We start from the raw sequence: 15,413 nt of genomic DNA, 5'->3' as shown, positions 1-15,413 counted from the left end.
CAGACCCTTTGCTATGACACTCGAAATTGAGCTCAGGTGCATGATTAGATTAGATTAGATTAGATTCAACTTTATTGTCATTGTGCAGAGTACAAGTACAGAGACAACGAAATGCAGTTAGCGTCTAACCAGAAGTGCAAAATAGCAGAAAGTGCAATGAACAGTATTTACAGGTAGTGCAATATATGATCAGTAAGTAGTGCAGTATAATATAAGCAGTGCAGTATAGCAGTATATGAGTAGCAGTAGCATTATAGCAGAATAAATAGTTACAGTATGAACAGTGTAGCAGCATATGAGCTGTATGGGTAATGCAGTCTAGCAGTATATATGTATTAACAGTAACATGAGGTAGATAGCAGAATAAATATAAATATGGAATGCCGTATAAACAGTATAAACAGGTATGTACAGTATGTGCAGTAGTATTAAAGAAAATATAAGGATATGTGCATTATGTGCATTATGAACAGTATGAACAGTATGGACAGGTATGTACAGAAGAGCAGTGGTATTGAGTAAGAGCAGGGGAGGGGAGTAATAGTGCAATTGTCCGGGTGGGGGGGGTGGGGGTTGCAGGGGTAGTCGAAGGATGAATTGTCTGTAGACCTCCGATACAGGATTGTGTTGAGGCACAGATCTGGGGAAGGGTACAAGTTTCTGCAGTATTGAAGGTCCCCAAGAACACAGTAGCCTCCATCATTCTTAAAGGGAAGAAGTTTGGAACCACCAAGACTCTTCCTAAAGCTGGCCGCCCGGCCAAACTGAGCAATAGGGGGATAAGGGCCCTTGTCAGGGAGGTGACCAAGAATGAAATGGTCACTCTGACAGAGCTCCAGAGTTCCTCTGTGGAGATGGGAGAACCTTCCAGAAGGACAACCATCTCTGCAGCACTCCACCAATCAGGCCTTTATGGTAGAGTGACTAGACGGAAGCCATTTCTCAGTAAAAAATACATGGCAACCCACTTGGAGTACCTAAAGGACTCTCAGACCATGAGAAACAAGATTCTCTGGTCTGATGAAACCAAGATTGAACTCTTTGGCCTGAATGCCAAGCATCACGTCTGGAGGAAACCAGGCACCGCTCATCACCTGGCCAATACCATCCCTACGGTGAAGTATGGTGGTGGCAGCATCATGCTTTGGGGATGTTTTTCAGCGGCAGGGACTGGGAGACTAGTCAGGATCGAGGGAAAGATGAACGGAGCAAAGTACAGAGAAATCCTTGATGAAAACCTGCTCCAGAGTGCTCAGGACCTCAGACTGGGGCGAAGGTTCACCTTCCAACAGGACAATGACCCTAAGCACACAGCCAAGACAACACAGGAGTGGCTTCGGGACAAGTTTCTGAATGTCCTCGAGTGGCCCAGCCAGAGCCCGGACTTGAACCCCATCTCTGGAGAGACCTGAAAAAAAGCTGTGCACGGACGCTCCCCATCCAACCTGACAGAGCTTGAGACGATCTGCAGAGAAGAATGGGAGAAACTCCCCAAATACAGGTGTGCCAAGCTTGTAGCGTCATACCCAAGAAGAGTTGAGGCTGTAATCGCTGCCAAAGGTGCTTCAAAGTACTGAGTAACGGGTCTGGATACACAGTTGTTGATATGACATTCATGATCTGTAGGCTACACATTTTGATTCAGCTCCTGTGTATGTGCATGCTTGAGCTCCCCTTACAACAAGCTCAAATCCTTTCCCATTAACAACCAAAAGTGTGACAAGATACAATTGGAATGATGAGCACAATCCAATCCCACTCCTCCCCTAGAACAGTAAAGTTCTTCATATAAACAAATTCCATTAGTTCATAGAAGATTGAAATGCAAACATTTATTTTTACTGTAGCCTTTAATGTTACATATTTTAGAGAACTGTGGCTGCACCCCCCCCCTTCCGACGTGCCTGTTTGTTATCATTAAAAATGTTGAACGCATGGCGACTGTATGAATTTTCAGACAGATCAACTGCATAAACTTCCATCTGATTTAGCCTAATTTGTAATTGGTTAGATAGTTGGATGGTAAGGCTACTCCTAAAGCCTATATGCGATCACTTTGTATAGTGGTGCTCGTTGGCATCGGCTCCTGCTAGATTGTAGTGCAGGTTTGGATGAATTGGGAATGATATACCGACAAATATATAAAACACTCATGATCAGAGCTGTTTATCGGATCCGGACAGGTGGACTTGGGTGAATCAGCTGTAGGCCTTGTGTCATTTACCAGAGACCTGATCATTTCGTGCTTTTCACACACACTAACCACTACGTTATTCTCCCATCAACTAGAATATGATCAAGAATGTCAGTGTTGAATAAAAATCGAATAAAAGCGCGAATCAGCATATTGTGTCCAGTTACTGGCCATTGTTAACATATGGGTGGGGGAAGGTTAAGGGAGAATTAAATGTCTGTGCTTGCTTGAGCTCTGCTTACAACAAATCGCTCAAATCGTTTTTATTATTATTATTACATTGTGTGAACAAGAAAAAGCTGCCCTTGCTGAAAATGTGAACATTCACAATGTTTTTTTCCTTGCACAAAGCTAACGAGACATTGCCTAGACATCGTATCAGGCAAAGACAGCAGCACACAGTTTGATTTCTCTCTATACCTTATCTTTATTGCAGATGCGATAAGTTGTTACCGACGCAGGATATTGTTAGTGTATCTATGTTACTGTAAGTTGTAGCCTGAAGTAGTTACCTCAATTGAGACACTAACATTCTAGCAGCGTTGCAAGTGGCCCCATAAGTTTACAAACTCACTCATGTAAAAAGACACACAATGACCCAAACCAAAAGGCACATACATCTTTTTATTGTTTAACCGGTTATCACTGAGCTCGATTGTAGCAATATCAAACATGGATGTAGCGCCTTTAGATACAAAGTGGACAAGGCAGTATAAATAATACAATGTGCACTGTATGACATCATGTAAAATATATACTGTGTATATTTATTTATATATGTATAAAACATGCTTTTCAGAAACTTCTTGGATAAAGGAGAGAACTACGAAGCACACCACTACTCTCCACCTGTAATATATGAGCTAGATACACACCACGTGCCCAAGAGGAATTCTTTACAAAAATATCAGAGCATGACATTCAAAAAGCATTACATGTTACCGTTTAATGCTTCAGCTTGTGGGAGACATTTGTAGATTTTTTAATATTCTTTTTAACAAAAAAAATTGTAAACTTTACCCTCTTGTTACCAGGAATAATATTAAAAAATACACATTCTTACTACAGGTGGATTTACCAAAGGCATGTAGGCAACAGCACTTACAAAGGCCTTAAAGGGATGGTTCAGCCTATTGTCATCTTTCGGTGAATATCCTCATAGGCCAATAGTGAAATAATCTCTAGTATTGTGTTCTCTGCTTTGCTACTCCCAGCATAAGCTAACAGTTAGCAGCGCTTTCTCGAATAGACAGGATTCCAAGGTACCGAACTTGTACAGAACAATATATAAACTTTGCAAATAAGACACAAAAGACCAAATAAAAGAAAAAAACATGACATTGGAGTGAATACTAACTGTGGGAAAAAAAAAAAAAAAAAAAAAAAGAGTTCTCCTAATCGAATCATGGAATTATATGTGACAACAGATCATTGCATATTAAAGCAAAACTACATTGTTTGGAAGTACAATAAAAGCATGTACAGGGTCGTCTTGTATATAGCCGCAACTAAACTTTGTTTGAAGATTCTCTGATGAGATTTATGGCATGTAGTTCAGACAATGCTAAATTCGGTACCTTGGAATCCCATCTATTGGAGAGGGCACTGCTTACTGTTAGCCTTTGCTGGGGGTAGCAAAGCTAACAATGCAACAGTGGAGAGGACTTCACTACTGGCCTATGAGGACAATTCAGGGTAAGATGATATTTCACCTAAACATGAAGGCTACACCATACCTTTAAGGGCAAAACGAAACACAAGGTCACTCAAAATCTACTTCAAAATATTTTAAGTCATACAATGCTTGTGTCATCATTGGTTTGCCCAGATGTACATTCAAACAATAAAGGAGTCAAGCTGTTGTATTGGTTCCCCTCTTGCATTCAGCTGGCTGTAGTAAACATTTTCCCTCTAATAATTGTCATGCTGTGTATTTAAGTAAATAAAGTTATCACCAGAGTGAAGTGTTATCAGACCTCTATTAGCAACTTCACCTGGTTACACATACCAGTCTTCAGTATTATTCTTCTCTTGTGGGTGTAGTGTTCTGTACTAGATACTTAAGATGTATTGTAATCATTCACTGTATAATAAAAACTATTCACCGTGGCCACAATCATTCAGGTTGGCAGAGGGCAATCCTATCCACTTTTGCCCGTCTGGTTCTTCCGGTAAGTGTAAAGGTAAGTGCTTCAGTCCTCCCTGCTCCCATGCCATTATGAGAGGACTGTTCTGTGGGGAGTGAACTTCAGGAACTTCAGGCCCAAAATCAAACCCCTAGACACCCTTCACCTTGAGGAGCCTGGAGAGAGGGTGCATCACATAAGCACATACTACAGGTAATGAGTTTGTTGGCACGTCATTGTTGATGGACTAGCAGTTGAATGACAGGCATAACTCACATTTCGACACAGGACAAAAGACTACAACTCTAAAAGGCAGAAGCGGGTTAGAAAGAGAAGTCCTCTGGAAGCGTGAAGTAGGATCATATTTGTGCATTCGTTTTTGGGATATGCTGAGTGGAACATTGTTTATCAGTCCTTTTTGATTGCGTGTTAGGAGGAAACACCCACCACCTTGAAGTTGCACCACACTCCCAAGTAAGGTTAACTGGAAAAAATAGACAGAGATGAGGGCAGAGTTAGTTTCTCCACAGTGTCAAATAATTGTCCCAAAGTGCATAACACAGTCATAAGTAATAAAAGTGTATGACAACTAAACATATGACCTATTAGAGTTACACCAAGACAGACAGTACATATTTGAGCCCTAATTCAGCATTTTACTCAAAGGATATTATTACTACTGTATGGAATTTCATGTTGGATGACATACACTCATGTCACCTGTTATTATAATCATTCTTATGACAGGGTTGAGCAGACTTTATTCAAGTCTCTTGGAAACTAGCTCATAGTCTGGAGAGGATCAGCCTGAGCAAGGCACTGCACATTATCACTAGTCTCTAGCCATCCGTACCAGCTAATACGGTACGTTTGGAAAAAGTTCGCGAAGGGAGAAAAACATCTTCTGGGGAGGGGTTTACTACAGTCGGACACCCTCCCGGCCCATCATGAGTTTAGGTAGGTGGGGTTCAGAATGAAACGGAGGAATCAGCTGAGGAGGAATAACGATAGGCGAATTTCCTGCGTGTTGAGCAGATGGTTAGCCAGGAGTAATTTGTGAGAGGCACACATCTGACTTGGGAGACTACATGATCACTGAGCTACAATTCACCTTTCATTATAAACAACTACCCATTAAGTGATGCCTACTTAAGAAGAATAGCAGATCTGCTCAGGCTGATCTTCTCAAACCCCAAAATTGCTTGTTCCACCACATGCAACTGCCTCTCGGCAGACAACTAAGAAATAGACCACTTCCACAAATACGTACAAACAGGCACTCACAACCATCCAGAACCACACAACCAGCCCTGGGTGTTGAATATTTTATTGCAAAACGTCATAGTAAACACATGTACAAACCATATTATGAACACATTCTCTTTTACATAAAAAATGACTAGTCAAAGTCAAACACACACACGCATACCGCACACACGCATGCATACAGTAGACACACGTGGACAGAATAGGGTCATGAAAGTCATGATTTGTATCCACTGTTGGGAGTCCTCCCGTCTTATCCTGGGGGACTGGAGGTCAGAGGGATAGAGGTCACAGGGGGGTCAGGAGGAAGCTGATATAAAGCTGATATAAAAAAGGTCGGCAGAGCTTATGATGCACATGCACTGGGCAATTGCTGTGCAACTTCTAACCTGCACGGTTTTTCACGCTTGTTTGTGTATCTCCAGTGAGGAATGCAGCACACTTAAAAGGGAGGTTCTAAGGGTTGCACTAGACGTTGCAACCCTTAGATCAGCCAGTTAAATCCAGCTTCTGTTTTATCCACTCCTTCCATAGGGTTCCAGTCAAGTCCCGTTCTGTGGCACTCAGAAACCAGACAGCTCAACAGAGCTGGCTGGTGGACAAGATTACTAGCGGTACAACCGCAAGCCTGTAGAATTCAAACACATTTTGAATGAACTGGTATCTCCAGTCTTTTTAGAATATTGCTGTTATTTTGGTCACTGTGTGCGCGCGGAAGGAAAACTGTGGAACTGTCAGGACTGCAGAGGTGCATGCACTGTCGCCTTGAGCATAAGATGCTTTGAATTACAGGTTAATAATGTGACCAGTCCAGGTAGTAAATAATTTCTCTGGTCCCTAATCATGTTACACAGGCTCAACATGTTCAACATTCAACATTATTGGGAATATTACACAGTTTATCTTGAATTAATAAATCTGGAAAGAAATGTGAAAAAAGGAGCATGTATCATGGAGACAATTAGAGTCTCTAATGTTGAACATGGAGCACATTAGACACATGGAAGAATATGCTCCATGCTGTCTCTATTATCCAATGTTGGACATACCATTGAGCATTCTCCTGCTATGGACAATATTTAAAATTGTATCTTTAATGACTGTAAACCTGAGAAGAAAAAAAAAAAAGTATTGTATTGTAGCATGGGGATATTCTTCAAATATCTAATGTTGAATGTAGGCATGAAGAATACGTACACTTCTATGTTTGACAATCAACAATAAAGACCATGATATGCTATATTCATCCATAGAATACTGAATAATCAAATGCTAAATTAAATTTAGATTTAAATTTCACCAGCCACAAGGGATCTGACTTCCAGAGTTGAGATCAATTCAATTTCATGTGACAATTCATGTGGAGTGGAGCATTTCTCATGAATTGGAATTACAAGAATCTTCAAGCAGTGAAATTCTTCTAGCTTTGAATTGAACTTCGATATCAAACATTTGAATTGAATTGTGCTAATTGCATACTTTGGTCAAGCAGGCATTAAAACAAAAAGGAAAGTGACTTCTTTTAATTTTCAACTTAAAAAAAAAAAGTTAAGTAGATGTGGACATTTTTTAAGAGACTCAAAATGGATACATGCATTATTGACCGCTATAAAATGCATTATACCTGTGGTAAAGTGTTATTTGGAGGACCTTAGTCCTGGCCCTCGATCTACACGTGTCTCCTTAACTAACCTGCTCTTGCTGGGAGGCAGCTGTCTGCTGGGCCGCCTCATGGATTGGCTGGGCTGGACCTTCATGGAGGCGCGGGGCGAGGAGCGAGCAAAGTGCTCAGGAGCCGGCGGTTTCTTGGGGATTTTCTTGACCAGCCGGCTGACCCACTTCTGCTGCTCTTCTTGTGACACGGCCAGCAGCAGCAGGTTCTTGGCAGTGGACACGTCGTAGTTCACTGCAGGGAGAAGGACCAAAGGGACAATCTGTACGATTTCAAGCGGTTGAATGGTGAATTTAAAGGTAATGTATGTCGTTTTGCATGTTGCTGCCCTCTTTGGCCACACTGACAATTTGAAAATGTACAATAGCAGCAAACGCGCAGATCTTTCTAAACAAACAAAAAGTAAAATGGCTAACAGTAGCTAAAAGCAGTTTTTCCTAATTATGTGTACACCTGTGGAGCATTAAAAAGTAGCAAGCCCTGAGAGTGTGTCTGATCACCAATAGGTCGCCATGAAAGCAATGATGTGAGGTGAAATAGTATGAGGTGAAATTCATATTAAACCTACATTTATATTCATGTTGTCCAATGTTAGCTGAATAGAACTAAAGCAGTGCGACTGGAGATGTCGGCAATAATAGATTCTCGTGTGAGAACAAGGCATATTTGAATAACACACGGAAAAAGGAAATCTGATTACAATATGGGTAAAGGAGGCAGGTAGCGGACGCATCAAATGGCAGGTGTAGACGTTCAAGTTCATGAATGGAATGTATTCCGATCATTGTGATCGGGTGACAGAAGATGGATGCAAGTAATGTGCAAAAAGGGCCCGAGAGAGTCAATCTTTATATATTGCCTGGACCTGTCCACAGTAATATTCACTTTCTCTTGTCATGCAGGAAAGACAAACTGGCCCCTTCTCATATGATCACTGTCTGTGGAACACTTGATTATTATAAGTGAGGCTCCAGCCTTGGATTCAGTCAAATGGTTTTTGATCACTGTAAGCGGTTGATCAGTATAATCACATTCATTATAACCAAAGTGCACTGTTTAAAAAAGCTACAGTAGACTAATGTTTATACTCCTTGATGCTGGAAGAGGGGGCAGGTCAGTAATTTCTACCGACAGAAGGATCTCTCTTTCCAAACTTCCTTCACTTATCTTGACTTCACCTAGTGGTAGCTTGTGGCAGTGCTTCACAACTCGTATCTGCCACGGTGGTGGCATGGCTGAACCAGCATTGTTCGGGTTACAAGTCTTCTTTGGTCTGCAGAAATTATCCCCCAGAACGTAATAATTTGGAGACTGGGTTGGTTCATCTCTTGATTGAGATGCTAGCGTATTAGGAAGTAAACACTGGGGATGGGAAGTTGTCAGCAAGTTTCCACGCCGCCAAATGTTTTGCTGAGCCGCTCGTGATGCCCCTCCCGTTCTGGCCTGCTCTCTGTTTACAAATGTAGCTCAAGTAATTGACATTGGCCTAACCAAGTTCTACCCACCAACTAACCCACCACCACCCTTACCTCTGCAGGGCGCGATGATCTCCTCCTTCTTGTCCATGTGGTCCTTGTGACACTTGATATGGCAGCGCCGGCACTCCAAGGCAGGCGGGGGCTTGAACATGTTCCAGAGGGGCTTGGTGCAGGCCTCGCAGTTGGTAGGGAAGTGGTAGAGCGTGGGAATGAACTCATGACCCTTGTGGCAGATGTAGCCGGACTTCTCGCCGATGGGCAGCGGCTCCACTGGGAACTCAGGCTCCTTTTTGTTCTCGCCTTCGTTGGCGTACAGGATCTGTAGAGGGAGAGGGTCACCATTGTTTTTTTCTGTGGCTGTGTTGAGATATAGCATGCACCAACAATAAATGAGCTACAATAAATGATGCTTGCCTGATTAATGCGAGTAGTAATACTACTGGGCTACTAGGTAAATCCACTGCTCACATGAAACAAGTGGTTCCTCACAGGTCCCAACAATAAATGAGCAGCAATATATTATGCTTGCCTGATTAACATGAGTAGTTACTGTATATGTGCTGCTCAAATGACACAGAGCAGTGGACGGGTACATATGGGCAATTTATTTATTATTACATATACCCGAGACCCATGACTGTCGTTCCAGACATGACCCGGATCCTAAGCATACATGTTGGACCTGGACCTGCTCAAGTCCTGGTTCGGGTCTTGTTTATTCAGGTATGGGTGGAACCATGAATACCTCAACACGAAACCCAACTCTAAACGAGTAAGAGCAGCGACGAGCTGACGTCCCTCGTGTGGGCTGGGTGAGTCCAGCAGTGTTTCAGATTCTAACTTATGTTAACCAACCTCCACCACCACTGGGCTGCAAGGTAAATACACACCCTCCAACACAGATCAGTTTTGGTGAAAATAAAAAAAATAAAAAAAATGGGTGTAAAACCGAGTTGGTAGACACCATAGTTTCTCTTGTAGTTATTCTCCTAGGAGCAAAACAAAATCTATACATTATAGGCTATTGTCATTCTAGCACTATCAAATGAGCGATAATGCATTATCAAAGAAAAATAAGAAATTAGATGCAGGGAGACGGACTGAAAGGGATTGTAACAGGAATGACCTGGAATATCCTGGGAATCTCTTTGGAGTCAGCACGGTACACGTCAGTTTGGGTGACAGGCCGCACATGGAAGAGTTTGCTGCAAGAAGATAAAAATAGAAAAATAAATGTGGACTGCAGGAATATTTGGACTACAACTCTGCAGCAGACTGATGTGTTTTGACTGATGTGTTTTTAAACTAGTGCTTAATTAGCGTTGGGGAGTAGTTCCACTACATGTAGTTCAGTTTAACTGCATTTTGCAGTAGCATGGTGTAGTTAAAGTAAATTGAAATCCTAGTAATGTTTCCAGTAGTTAAATATTTTTTTGCCATGTAGCTGCGTAGTAAGCTACTGTCACGACTCCCTAAATTTTTCCAAAAGAAAACAAGAAAAACATTGGAATTTAACTATTATTCCAGTCTTTGAACTTCAAATTTCTCTACTATTTATTCCCTCACTGTCTCCGATCGCCCCACTTTGCTGCATCTCACCAGTTTTTCCCTCTCTGTGAATAAATGTTTTATTTTATATACAGTATATATATATATATATATATATATATATATATATATATATATATATATATATATATATATATATATGTGTGTGTGTGTGTGTGTGTGTATAGTAATGGCATGTAATGAAATATAATTATACATATATGCAAGAAGGTATATACACCAGTCATTAGCTTAAGTTAAAAAAAGTAAAACTGTACACACAATTGATTCTTCTTCTTGGCTATGTACTTTTATGGAAATGTATCAGTAAAGTCCACAGACAAATCTGTTGGCTCTTATGCTCCACCATGCAAATCACATTCAAAACAAATATTATGCACAAAAGTGTTCCAAATGTGTGTAATCAGGGCGAGTTTGTCCCAGCTTTGTGTGTTTGTGTCCGCAAACTAGAGAAACAGTGAATTGGCCGACTCACCACTCGGATAAACAAAAAAGAAAATGACTGGTAAGTCGGTCAATTCGCCGTTTCTCTAGTTTGCAGAATGCTGCTTTAATGCTCTTCAAATCAACTTATCAAAATACATCTTTACATGGGCCTTTGATGACTCCATCAATGGGCTTCCACCCAGAACACGTTACTCACTCGATATCCAGCACCATATAGGGGTTGGACAGCTCCTTGTCTTGCTCACTGTTATAAAAAAGAATCTTCTTGCTGCTCACTACCACATACTGAAAAAAAGACAAAAAAAGACAACAATTCACTCAGATATATACATTTCTCAGACATTTTCAGATCTAAAAAGTAGTCTAATTATGATATTAGAGTCCACATCCCAGTCCATTGGTTGTGTAGATCGATCCAGCTATACACGTCAACAGAAGTTGACACACAGGGGAAGACAGGGAAAGTTCAGTGTAAGTGGGTCTACTCACTCAATTGCTAAGCTCCATAAGGCCATACAAACTTAATTAATTGTCAACAAATGCCCCGCTTCACTTAAGAAAAGAAAAAAGAATAAATTAGATAAAATCTGATCAGGCCAAGCTGAATCAAATCTCTAGAGCAGGAGCACAGCCTCGCTCCACACCAAACCCCAGCCTATGGAGACTGGTGGCCAAAATGCACAGGGAACAAATGGTAATGTAAAATGTAGGCCTATTGCATAAATAGACCAAATTTTGCCCTGTTTTATGTAATGGATTAAATTGTGAACCAGCCCTACATTTATTGTCATGTGATAATGTGTAGAATTGTATGAAATGCTTAACTTGTTTTGTGGGGGAGGACACCCAGACTACCGTAAAAAAAATATAGCTTCCCCAAATTGGAAACTCACTCCAGGCCTATGGCGGAGGACTTAGGCTACAATTGAATATGCTTTATAGGTTTCAGGTAATACATGGCCAATGTTTAAATAGCAGCATTTTCATTGAAGCTACAGTCTGTCATTTGTTTTGGTCATTTCAGATAATTGATAAATATGACTCAGCATAATGAGGTAATTACATTACTTTTTCTGAAAATGAAATGGCTAAAATAATTAATCAAGTTTGCATGGCCTAATTTAGTGGGTCCCTTTCAAGTGTACATGGGACAGCCAGAAGTACCCGCTGATCTAATTGTGACGCAATCTTTACAAATCACTACCTGTTATAGTGTTCTGTGGGAAACCCACTCCAGTAGGAAAATATGCTATTTTCCAGAGAATCATCTTTGCACAGATCTCAAGTTATGGGTTTGGTTCAGCATGATTAACTAATGGTAAGTACTTGGTGTGTTAAATGTGAACTCCTAAAACAAAGTGTTGCTGAATATGGAACTGTGTCAAACATTTTCTTTTTACCTTTCTCCCCCATCCAAACTTCTTGGTATTGTTCCTTACAGGGAGTGAGAGCCATCCCTCCAGCCTAGTTTCTGTGAGAAAAAAGTGGAATACATTTAAACAGCAGGGTAATATTATGCAATATGCAGTGCAGTACCTGCATGGGGGGGGTTGTCTTGTAGATGTTTGAGCTGGGGAGAGGTTTTTCCCTCATGGTAATAGAGAAAAGGTCAATGAATTAACCACACCAATTGTCTAAATGAGCCACAGTTAGCAATGGACAGCACTAGCCAGAGTTAGCAACAACACCAGTGAATTTTGATTTTCAAATGGAAAAGGGGTAGATTGCAACAGCCACATTTTAAAAAGCATTTTAAGAACACAATATACCAGTCAACTTATAAAAGTTTGTGGTCCAATATTTTTGGGGTGTCTACCCCTTAACCTTTGGAGGAGAAGTGCGCTTAATTATTCCACCCTAGATTAGCACCTCATAGGAAAATAGGTGGCATAAAGCTAGCAAAGCTAGCTTGGCTAGCAACCCTCTTGTTCATTCCGTAGGTGCTGCTACACCGTCTACTGGTAAGCATGTGCACTCCACACTCCCTAACCCTAAAACTAACTTAACAAACTGTTACAAACTTATCCTTTTCCTTTACTTATCCATTAGCAGGTACTTAGAAATCTCATCATGAATTTGGGTTAGCGGTACTTGCACAACCTATGATACATAGGTACAGAACACCGTTTATCTATGTTAGTAACACGCATTACCTGTGTAGGCATCATCCGTGTCAAAGTCAGGTCCACTGCTGATGCTTGCTGCCTCTAAGGAGTGGACGTTGAGGGAGTTGAGGAGGCTGCGCAGCTGTTCAATGTCACTGTCCTTGCTGTCAAGGGCCATCTGCAGCTCGATGCGCACCTGACTCTCGTCTGCAATTTGCTACAGACAGAAACAGGGCAAAAAGTAAATTCATTTTAACAGGGCATAGTTTGTCAGTTTGTGGCCCCTGTTAATGTTGTTTGTAGGCATGTTATTGATCGCTGGCATGTGATGGCGGTGTTGTTGATATGGTTGTGTTAATGACCACATTGCGTACCGTTGATCTCGCTTTGGAACTTGATGATATTGTTATTGAAATGTGTGATGGTTAGTGTAAGGTTGTGGTTGTGACACTGACCGCCTGCATGTCATTGATTTCTCTCTGGTACTTGATGATAGTGCTGTTGAGTTTCTCTTTTTCTGACCGCAGCTCAAGTTGCAACTTCCTGTTCTCTTTCTCCTTTCGTCGCACATCTGTGTCATTACCACGCCGACTGCCTCCGCCACGCACCTCCTTCCTGTTCATGATCTCTGCCAGCTTGTTCACAGCCTAACACACACACACACACACACACACACACACACACACACACACACACACACACACACACACACACACACACACACACACACACAGTGTCTTTTTAGAGTACTGAGTGTAATGTATTAAAAAGTGTTTTACAAATTAAGTTACCTAATATTACAACACAATCATGTTAAATTGTCAGGGAAACATTGCTAAAATATCATTCACTCCTAGCATAGACCTACCTGGGTCTTTAGTGTTCTCTCCGACTGGAGCTGTTTCTCAAACGTGAGCTTCATCTGGCTCATCTGCTGTTCATCATCCTTTGACTTCTGCAGCTCTAAACACAACAGACCAAATATCCAAATATATCTTCCCACTTAGTTGCTATATGTCTTCATTAACAACTTTTATAAAACGGGTTTGGAGAAATATATGATCTGACTGGCTGAAATGGCGTTCCAAGCCATGCATTTATCACTGACAATGCATATCATCACTGACAATACTGTTAAAACAGTAAAAAGAAGGGAACACATTTGAATCTGAATAGTGACTTTTTATGTATCTTGCAAAGAAACAACTGTATTTATATTCAAATGGATATCTCAAGTTAAAAAATTACTTCCGTAGAAAATTATCCTGTTCATGTAAAGTCAAGTCTTTCTATTCAATATCACAACTCTCCATCGAGTAAAAACAGTCCATAACCCTATATTCCAGTACACATGACAATAGTACTTTGAAAAAATTGGTCACTAATTGAACTACAGTTAACTGAGAGCAATCATATCTTTGCAGTTCATGGTTATGGAGATGTTCTCTTGCTATACAAATCCAGGGCAATTAAGACAAAAAAGGAACAATTTACCTTCATGTGTCTCCTTCAGTTTGTTGTTCAGCTCCTCCTTCTCATTGGCTAGGTTGGCCACATCACTAGTAAGAGTTCTATTGGCTTCCTCCAGCTACATAGGAAAATAACAGACCAAATTCTCTCACTTAAATAATTATATAATTCACTGAAAATACAGTAAATCATAGCGCAAAACATATTTCCAATATTTGCATATTGCATATTTCCAATGTCACCTCCCAGAGCTGTTGCTGGTTTGAGGTTGCTGGTTTGATCCCCAGGAGGGAGCTGGATGTGAGCTGGTAACTGGAAGGTTACTGGCGTCATATCTAAGGCACCTACCACTGCCGTTGTGCCCTTGAACAAGGCACTTAACCCCTAATTGCTCCAGCGGCGCCGAATATGGCTACCCTGTGCCCAGAGCTCTGTTCTCCCTTGCGGGTGTGGTGTGTGCAGTGTGTATGTGTTGTCTCGGGAGGGGTGTGCACATGTCAAATTCCTACAATTGATGAGGGCAAATAAAGAGTCTTCTTCTTCTTGTACAACAGTTAGTTGTAGCCTTGGAGGTTACAAGAGCTGCATTCCTGCCATTTTATGGTTACCTAATATCACAGCAAATGCCCATAATGGAATATTCTTTCCACTTTTACACTGACCTTGGCTGTAGTTGATTAGCCCAGGTAATATTTTGTTTTGCCAATATGGCTTAACATCAACATAGTGCTTGGCAATGCCAAGTTTTGGGCAATACACAATATACAGTGCCTATAGAAAGTCATCATACCCTATGAAATCTTTACCTTTTGTCATATTACACCCTGGAAATTAAAATAAATCAAATCTAACTTTTTTGAGCTGTATGTACACATTATAACCCTCATCATCAAAGTGAAAATAACAATTAAAAAAATTCTGGACAATTATTAAAAATTAATTCGTGAAATACCTGGTTTGGTTAAGTGATCAGCCCCTTAGAGTATACCATTATAAACTTGCTCAGGTGCAACCAATCAACTTCCAGATCAAACACCAGGCTAATTGCCCCACACCTGACATCAATTGTAGTGGTTTTGATGACTT

At 40.9% G+C, this 15,413-nt stretch overlaps 1 protein-coding gene across 1 annotated transcript in view; it reads right to left on the bottom strand.

The window, feature by feature from the left end:
* Positions 1 to 5,599: 5,599 nt before the first annotated feature.
* Positions 5,600 to 15,413, bottom strand: part of rock2a (rho-associated, coiled-coil containing protein kinase 2a) — a 54,647-nt gene continuing 44,833 nt past the window's right edge. Inside the window, exons 23-32 of the mRNA XM_083683881.1 lie at positions 14,352 to 14,445; positions 13,726 to 13,820; positions 13,313 to 13,504; positions 12,906 to 13,074; positions 12,153 to 12,223; positions 10,949 to 11,037; positions 9,863 to 9,941; positions 8,788 to 9,055; positions 7,279 to 7,492; positions 5,600 to 6,214 (exon numbers count right to left, since the gene is read on the bottom strand). Of these exons, the coding sequence (XP_083540007.1) occupies positions 6,166 to 6,214; positions 7,279 to 7,492; positions 8,788 to 9,055; positions 9,863 to 9,941; positions 10,949 to 11,037; positions 12,153 to 12,223; positions 12,906 to 13,074; positions 13,313 to 13,504; positions 13,726 to 13,820; positions 14,352 to 14,445 (1,320 nt within the window). The 3' untranslated portion in view covers positions 5,600 to 6,165. The remainder of the gene's footprint in view (positions 6,215 to 7,278; positions 7,493 to 8,787; positions 9,056 to 9,862; positions 9,942 to 10,948; positions 11,038 to 12,152; positions 12,224 to 12,905; positions 13,075 to 13,312; positions 13,505 to 13,725; positions 13,821 to 14,351; positions 14,446 to 15,413) is intronic.

Source organism: Argentina silus (assembly GCF_951799395.1).
Source record: "Argentina silus genome assembly, chromosome: 13".
NCBI lineage: Eukaryota > Metazoa > Chordata > Actinopteri > Argentiniformes > Argentinidae > Argentina > Argentina silus.
The sequence above is the reverse complement of the archived record's forward strand: the minus strand, read 5'-3'. Positions and strand labels throughout refer to the sequence as shown.